Raw genomic sequence first — 8,676 nt, forward strand, 5'->3', positions numbered from 1 at the left:
CCAACCTGGTCCGCTCAGACCTACTCTCTTCCAGCAGCATTATCCATACACCTCTCTGGATATCTCTACACCGCAGCTAACACCAAGTCTCCCAGCTCAGATAGACAGACTTCTGCTAGCAGGGCCTAAAGTAGCATGCTAAAAATATCTTTGTGGATGTTGCAACCCCCAAGGCTTAAGAGCCCAGGCCATGCCACAACATTTAGGTCAATCCAGGTCTGTCTATTCAGGCTGAAGCCTGCTCCCAGCTCCTGTGCAGATGTACCCTGTGTGTCTACAGTACATATCCTCATGTGTGGTAGGGATGGTTTTTGCAACTTCCCAGTCAGAGCTCCCTTAATAACTTTTGCTAGACACAAAGCTTAAAACAGAAGAGGAACTTTAATAATCCCCGGGGGGGAATGCATCTTATAAAAACACAATACACAAAACGAAGTTTAGCAGGAACATGAACGTGGACTTGGAAAACATAAAAACAGATATTCCTGTGTGCATATGTGTGTAATGTAAACTTCCCTCAGAACTCAGGAGCAATCCTATCATTGACTTCAATGGAGTCGGTGTTTTACACACGCTATACTGTTAAGACTAACAGCTTCATTGCAGGGATTCTCCAATGACTTTTTCAAAGTACAGAGCTTTCCCTGTTTGAGTTCCTCAACTTTCCTGCTAGCCCACTCTTTCATTCACCCCGTAAGAATCCTGTTTTTCTTTCTCTTGGCACAGAAATACAGTTTTACAATCCAGATGGTGACATTATAAAGAACTTGAATAAATGATCAGCAAATATTTCTCTATATACAAATAAGCAACTCTAGGAAAGAATTGGTATTGGAAATATCTACGTTATAATACCTTTTGCTAAGGAGGAGATTGCTTAAGATTTCTGAACAATATATTGAGCTTAGCATTAGAATACATTTCTGTTGTTCTACTTTACACCAAGCACTATTTTTGAAACGATACTTTCAGCAGTCAAATGTACTGTGTGAACATGCACTATCAGAGAACAGCACGTGTATCTAAATGAACAACAATTCAAATAAAGGTAATAGTTGCATACTGCTTCAGGCACATGTTTGTATTTACACTTAATCGCCAAGATTTTCCATATAAGGAACCTAAAGTTAGTCTTACAAAGTTGCCAGTTCTTGTTATTTTGTTGCAATATTCCCAATAGTTGGTGTTTTTCTTAAATCACAGCCCCTGAAGCTATGTGATTAAGTAAGAATCTCAACTTTCTTTTTTGCCTTTTTTTTGGGGGGAGGGTAGGGGGTGTTTAAAGTGTGTTTCTAACCCTCATGGAGAAAAAACTGGAAATGTGAACCCTAAGGAATCAAAACCGAGAAGACAAGGCAAGAAACTGAAACATATATACCAAAAAAATTCCATTATTCGTATGGGCCTGACTCATGATTTTTGAATGCTTAAGTTTGACAATAGAGTACTTCTGAATAAGTGACCAAAACCAACACCCATTGAAGTCAGTGGCTGGTCAGCACTCAGGCTACTTATTTAGGAGCCTACCTTTGGTTCTAACTTTAGCATGTATTTTTGAAAATCTTGGTGTATATGTACATGGGAGCATAGCTGGAGTATGGAACTTCATTATATTGCTAAAAAGTTAGTAGAAAACAGTGTGTAGTGCAATAGAAGCATGTAGTTTTCAAATGATTATAACTTCATTAATAACAATTTTTGTCATATTGGTTAAAGGCACTAGTCCTCATTAAGGCCCCAAGCCAGCCATCTGATTCATGAGGAAAGTCCCTTTTCCTGTGCTAAGCACCATTGAGTTCAAAAGGATTTTGTACAGATATAAAGGGTTTGTGTCAGAGAGTCGAATTTCAGAACTGGGGCCTAAGAAAAAACAATTTTTTTGGTGGTATTTGGTGGTAGCAAACAGAGGCAAGTATCAAAACCTATAATTGTATAGAATCAAGTATATTTAGAAGACCCACGGGATTATTCTAATGCAAAAATACATTAGCAGAGTGTGTTTTACCTCTGGTGTTTTTTTTCTGAACGTCCAAACAGAATTTTACCAAACTTTCTAAATCAATCTTAGGACTGAGAACAAGCAAAAGGAATATTATCTCAAACGTTAACTTCAGTGAAATGTTATGAGCAACTGGAGATGCGTGTCAAACGTAATTTTAACGTGGCACGGGAGAGGCTATAAACAGTGAATCTTAATTTGGAAACATTTTTCTATTTTTCCCATTGCACACCATTTTAGACTTTATTTCATTCTTTGAGGTAAATTTGCTGCCTTGCTGCAAGAATAACTTGTTTGAGAGAGAAAGAGGAAAAAGTGGCAGTATATGCATTTGAAAAATCTGTCAGAAGCCAAATACAGCAGGCCCTGGTGTCTAACTTATACATCATCTCAAATACATTTGTGAATTTATCCTCATTTTTAATACACACAAATTAAAGACAGGTGAGCATTCAAGGCTGAGCACCTGAGTATCAGTGTGATCACTGAAGACAAATAGTTAGAACAGACTCTAATGGACCCTTTCTTCACTACCCAAAAGCAGCACGTGCTTTGGTATGACGAATCTTTGCTCAAGAGAGGACCAAGACCAGCCTAGAAATACATGTATGTTGTAGACCAACAGTGAAGAGCATTGGCAGAATCATACGGGCCTGGCATTCATTATTCACCATCCTTCATGATAAATACATAGTCCTCTTGGTTAGTTTCATTCATGTTTGAAGTGTGAGTCTCAAACTTTCCTTTGTCTGTAGATGAAGAGGACTCAAGCAAGCCTCCTTCAGGCTGTAAGTGGCTCTTCCTACAATTCACAGTGATGGCGCTAGGGCCTGAAGGTGGAACATAAATACTTCTGGGAGGGATGTAAGTGAGATTAGGTGGCTCTCTGATATATCTGAAACCCTCTGAAGTTGCATGTGTACCAGGCATATCCATTAATAGTCTCTTGTTATCTGAGCCAGTGGTAGGACACGCGGGGCCCCCACTGGCATTACCAAGTAGGTTTGAGGAAGACTGACCAACACTGAAAGTTGCTTTATTTGTTGTCTGAACCCTAGCTGGATATGTATATTTCATCTTGGAGTGATTGCATTCTCTGGAGTCTTTATCACTTGTATTTACATTCATTATACACTCAGGTTGTGCAGTTTCCTCTACTGGATACATAAGCTCTTCATCACTGGCTTCCTGGATTTTTAGTTTGCTAAAAGATAAAGACACTTCACAAACTTTGTCTTCTCTGGTTAAATTACATTCTGTAACAACTGTGTTGCCACGGGACGGGGGCTTCAGCTCCTGGGGTTGATCTGCAGGATTTGTGGGGTTGCCTATGCAATTCATGGCATCACTGATTTTTGCTTCGATGGTTTCTTCAGGGACCTCTTGGGCTCTGTATTTATCAAGGGCATTTCTGCTTTCAGGAGTAGCGTCAGTAAATATTGCAAAGGCTTGTGGGCCGCTTGCACCTGGTGAGAGCGGTTTGGGGCCAACTTCGTTTGCTGTCAACGGTGTTGAGATCACCAAAACGCATTCTTCACTCTGATCGCCTCTTAGCTTCTCTTCGAACGCTTTCTGAGAAGAATTCTCACTGAAGATAGGCTTTTGTCCTATGACAATGTCACTGTATTTGTTCAAGAAGTCTTCGCTATCTGAGCATTTGCCATGAGAGTGTGCTGACTCACTGACTTGCCTTTGGTGTGCTTGAAGCCTGCTAGTGGACTGAGCAGATGGTAACTGAGGCATAGGAGCAGCAGGTTTAAAATGGGATTCATCTTTGATCTTACTATTTCCAGCAGTTTCAAAGGATTTCTCACTCTTTGTTGAGGACTTCTGTTGAGCACTAAGGCATGAGGAAATCTCATTATTTTCTTTGTTTCCCAGATTTTCAGAGTCCTCTCTCTGGAAGGGTTGACTCTCTCTGTCCTTGTTCTCTTCATGAAACCAATGCATTTGTGCTCTCCTCTGTAGGATGTCCCCCAAATCACTGTGTTGCACTTCGTTTATCATTTCAAGGATGGTTTCACACTCGATTCTTGCAAGAAATATTTCAAATGCAGTCTCTTTTGTTTCCTCCTCATTTATCTTTCTGACAAGTGAATACTCTGTTGCTGTTGTTGCAATGTAACCTATTTTCTCCAGTACTGTTCTTACTATGTTTTCTGGGAGCACTGATTGAACAGAGTAGACAAAATTACCTGTAAATGTCTGGGGGGAAAAAAACAAAACATTAAGATGGGCATTGAGGGAAATCATGCAGGGGAAGGGGCTTTTTAAACAAGTTCATAACTATTTAACTTTTTAACAACTATTTCCCCAAACTTGTGTCACCGAGTTTTGAATTTTGAGGTTTTATACCAGCATTATTGGCAGCCTCCTGAAAATTATTGCTTTGCTCAAGTGCGATAACTTCAGTGAAGCTATGCCAATTTCCACCAGCTGAAGATATGGCCCATTACCTCACTAATTGAAAAGGACAGTGGCAGCAGCAGAAGATCTTCGTGGTCAGACTAGGAGAGTAGAAGAACTACCAGCCACCTTTTCTTGTGTTCCATTCAAGAGCAAAATCTTTTTCAATTTAAAAAATGGAACCCCCTTGAACACTGAAGCTCTCCCATCGACGCAGCGCTGTCTACATGGGGGTGGGTGGGTGTTAGGTTAGTATAACTATGTCGCTCAGGGGTGTGGATTTTTCACAGCCTTGATCTGGCCTAAAATATGTTCAGACCAAACAATCTGAGTAGAGTGGAAAAACAGGCTTGTCTTATGCAAAGGAATATGGATTTGCCCATCTGCCTGAGTCTAACTCTGTAAGCTAGAGACCATGAAAGTGTATTTGCCTCTAAGGTAAACAAAGTAATCAACCCACCAGAAAGAGCTAATTAACAAGAGGACAAAAAGGGGACATGCTCTGCACCCTGCGGAACAAGCAGCAGGGAAGCACTTTGTATGGGGTTACTTTTCAAAAAAATACATTTCAAAGATTTTCTGAGTTATAAGGAAGGGGAAAAAGACATTGCGGTTATCCATCCCTTAAGGGACAAAAGGGCCAGCACTTCTGGAATCTGTGAAAGGTGTATTTTGCAGCCAGGTGGATTGAGGACACAGAGAACTGACTGTGAGTGAGAAATTGCCTTATACCAGGCTTGTAATATGTTAAGTTTTAGACACCAGAAAGTGTAATTTATTTATGGTTTACCTGTACCAATTTTTAGTTTCTATTGTCTCTGCTTACTATCACTTAAATCTCTGTTCTTTAGCAATAAACTTATTTTTGGTTTTACCATAAAGTCATCTCAGTGCTGTGTGTTACAGTAAAGCCTGGGTCCTCAGCAAAACTAACAAGCTGTTGTGTGTACTGTCTCTTTGGAGGCAGCAAACTTTGGTAATTTCGGAGACTCTGCAGTGATAGGGGCAGGGTACTGCAGAGGAACTTGCAGAGGGTTTACTGAATGTTCCCTGCAAGTCCAGGTTAAGACTGGCAGAGTCTTGAGGCATTTGCTGGTAAGGCAGACAGATGGATGTGGCAGGGAGCTGACACACAGTTAAACTCCAGCAAAGCCCTCTTGCTGAGGCAGAGGGATAACCCAGTGGCTTACAGTTCTGGGTGCTCCGAGAAAGCATCACAGGATGCTCAGCGCTTTCTGGAAATCAGGCCTCTTTTAAGTGTGCCAAGTTGGGCACCCAAAATCAGTAGTTACTTTGGAAAAATCTTGGTTTAAAGCCTTACATGTAAACATTATTCATAATCCTTTCCATTACCTGTATCTGCCTGTCTCCTGCCTTCTACTCAGATTGTAAACTGCTTGGGGAAGGGGCTGGTTTTTTTGTTTGTTCTGCCTTTGCATGCTGCCTGGCACAGTGGACTCCAGATTCATGCCTGGGGCTGTGAGGGGCTATGTTAATACAAATCATAATGCCATTGTTGGGTTCATTTAATAGAGTTGTATGAATATACCAGCTTCTCTGTTTCTGGAGCTTCCCTTGGTGTTGGAACACTAGATTTCCCACATGTTCCCCTGAACTTAGTCTAAAGCTATAACAAAGAGCTCCAAGGTGCTGAGGTGGTGACTCAAAATTGTGACAAGTGTTTTGAAGGGCTGTTCAAAGATCATAGTATTAGGTAGCTGTAGTAGTCGCTCTGGTCAAGCAAACTCCTGTGCAACAGGCTTGCAGAGGATACTGTCTGTATCATTTTACTCTGGTCTGCTGCAGGCTCCATATTCCTCAGACTCTTTTGTCCTTCATCAAAAGTTTCCGTTCCCTCAGGGTGGCATTTACCTTTCTCTTTGTTTAGCTTTTCCTTATCTCCTGTCTTTTGATAGTTTGTTATATATTTGATTGGAGAACAATATGGACAGATGAGCAACAGGTTATGGGGGGTGGGGGAGGGGCATAGTCTGTAGGCTGTGTAATTAATCCACAATCAAGGGTGTGACCGTCAAAAAAGACGTGCTAAAAGCCTTTCTGCTTAGCAAAGTTAGGCCAGGCCATCACTGTGGATTCCGCGGTTGACAGTTCCCACTTCTTCTGGTACTGTTTGACTCTGCCCATAGAATCACAGAATATCAGGGTTGGAAGAGACCTCAGGAGGTCATCTAGTCCAACCCCCTGCTCAAAGAAGGGCCAATCCCCAAATCATCACCTTCCATGGATCAGCCCTGTGTCCGCACAGTAAGGATGGCAGCAGGTGGAATGAGCAGGGAACTGAGTAAGCAAGCCCTGTATAGGGCACAGAACTGCTGGAAACTGTGGCTCACGCCCTACACAGGGCTGACGCCCCTCCGCATCCTTCCTCCAGCCCCCTCCTAGCTCTGGCTGTGGGGCTGGCTCGCACACCATGCCACGCCCCCCGTGTCTGTGCACTGATTTGTCTTGTGTGATATTTATTTGAGCATTAGAATGAATCCAAACTGGCAACCATGCAGGGCTTAAATGGCATTTCACAGCTCATGCTCTGGGACCCACACTTTTAGAATGATGACATTATGTAAAATTGCTTCCTTTTGTCTTATCTGTAGAGAACCCAATTTGCATTAAAAATAGCCAAGGAAGAGCTATAATGTTAGTGTAGCTTGTTTTAACGTTTATGCTTTCTACGTTAGAACATTACTGCAATGTGGCTGTGACATGCAAAGTACAAACACTCCATTCACAAAGACGAGAATGAAGAGACGGCACATAGCTTTTGCTCACCAGTATAACACTGTGAATAGTTTTCGGAGTAGCAGCCGTGTTAGTCTGTATCCGCAAAAAGAAAAGGAGGACTTGTGGCACCTTAGAGACTAACCAATTTATCTGAGCATAAGCTTTCATGAGCTGTAGCCACAAGTCCTCCTTTTCTTTTTACTGTGAATAGTGCAAAGCATGCGGCTCCCTTCTAGGAAGGCAGGCTACATAAGCAACATTTTCAAACGCACCTAAAACTTATTTTCCAAAGTGACTTAGGCACTTTGTTGAAGTCTCATTGAAAGTCTTGGGCTCCTAAGGACCATATTTTCAAAGATATTTAGTCACCTAAAGATGCAGCTATGCACCCACTTGGATTTTAAAAAGCACCTAGTTCCCAAAAGGCTAAATGCCTAACCTGCTCAGGTCCTTTTTAAAATCTGACAAGGCACCTAGCTGCATCTTTAGGCAACTACCTTTGAAAATCTGGCCTTAAGTCACCTAGGTCTGCATGCAATAAAACACCAGCAGCTGGCCCATGTCATCTGACTTGGGCACATGGGACTCAGGCTATAAAATTATAGCCTAGACATCTGGGATCTGGCTGGAGCCTGTGCTGTGGGACTCCCCAAGGAGGAAGGGTCCCAGATCTTGGGCTCCAGCCCAAGCTGGAACATCTACACTGTAATTTTATGGCCCCATGCAGCCCAAGCCCACATGCCCAAGTCAGCTGGTATATAGACATATCCTTAGGCACTTTTAAAAATTTTATCCCTTGCACATAATGGGCCTGCTTGAAAGCCCACTGAAATAAATAGAAAATTTCCCCTTGACTTCAGGGGACTTTGGATCAAGCTGTAAATCACTAATTTCATTAAAGGTGCAGTACACTGGGAATAAAGCACTACCCTGCGGATTTGATTTATAGCTTTCTGATCCTGTTGCTATGCTACTGTTTTCATCTAATATCTTACCTTCAGCGACTTTATTTCTTTTCTCCAAGGGGAGAGGAACAGGTTGATGCAGAGCAGCTCTAGGAACTCGAAAGCTTGGATCAGGCTTTTGAAAACATTGCCTCCTTGTTGCTTTTTCATCTTTAAACAATTCTCTGCAATGCTGTAGAAGCCAAACCTGCTAAATCTCTCAGCAGGGCACGCACCAGACTCCAGGAAGTGTTTAGCTTTTGCTTTTATCGTTGTCTCGTTGCAGATCAAAAGTTTTCCTTCCCACCACTTCGTGCCATAGTATGCAAGGTAGTCCCTTAAAATGTCTTGTTTGGCTGGTGCTGCTGCTTTCAGCTCCTTCATAGTGTGCAGGAGTGCCACACTAGCAAATAGTGTTCTTTAAATTTCAAGCACGGTTATGGGATTGTAAATGAGGAAGTTGCTATCCTGCTTTACCTTTGCTGAGTTTTTTCTGTCTAATCCGTTATTGGCTTCTCGGTGGCACTGCTAAGAAGTAAGTGGTCACACTGTGTGTCAGTCAAGGCTCAAGTTACAAGGACAGCTCTT

At 42.0% G+C, this 8,676-nt stretch overlaps 1 protein-coding gene across 1 annotated transcript; it reads right to left on the reverse strand.

Moving 5' to 3' along the window:
* Nucleotides 1-362: 362 nt before the first annotated feature.
* LOC140896323 (uncharacterized) lies at nt 363-8,675 on the reverse strand. Its single transcript, XM_073307949.2, has 2 exons — nt 8,140-8,675; nt 363-4,204 (listed from the first exon to the last, which is right to left on the reverse strand). The coding sequence occupies exons 1-2, from the start codon at nt 8,470-8,472 to the stop codon at nt 2,663-2,665; spliced, it is 1,875 nt and encodes a 624-aa protein (XP_073164050.1). The 5' UTR covers nt 8,473-8,675; the 3' UTR covers nt 363-2,662.
* Between the last annotated feature and the right edge of the window lies 1 nt (nt 8,676).

This window comes from Lepidochelys kempii, chromosome 12 (assembly GCF_965140285.1).
Source record: "Lepidochelys kempii isolate rLepKem1 chromosome 12, rLepKem1.hap1, whole genome shotgun sequence".
NCBI lineage: Eukaryota > Metazoa > Chordata > Testudines > Cheloniidae > Lepidochelys > Lepidochelys kempii.

What these genes read in the sequence shown, in the direction of transcription:
- LOC140896323 (XM_073307949.2), bottom strand. Translation starts at nt 8,472, where the DNA reads ATGAAGGAGCTGAAAGCAGCAGCACCAGCCAAACAAGACATTTTAAGG. An exon ending in AAGAAATAAAGTCGCTGAAG is followed by an intron (nt 4,205 to 8,139) that starts GTAAGATATTAG and finishes TTTTCCCCCCAG; the next exon opens with ACATTTACAGGTAATTTTGT.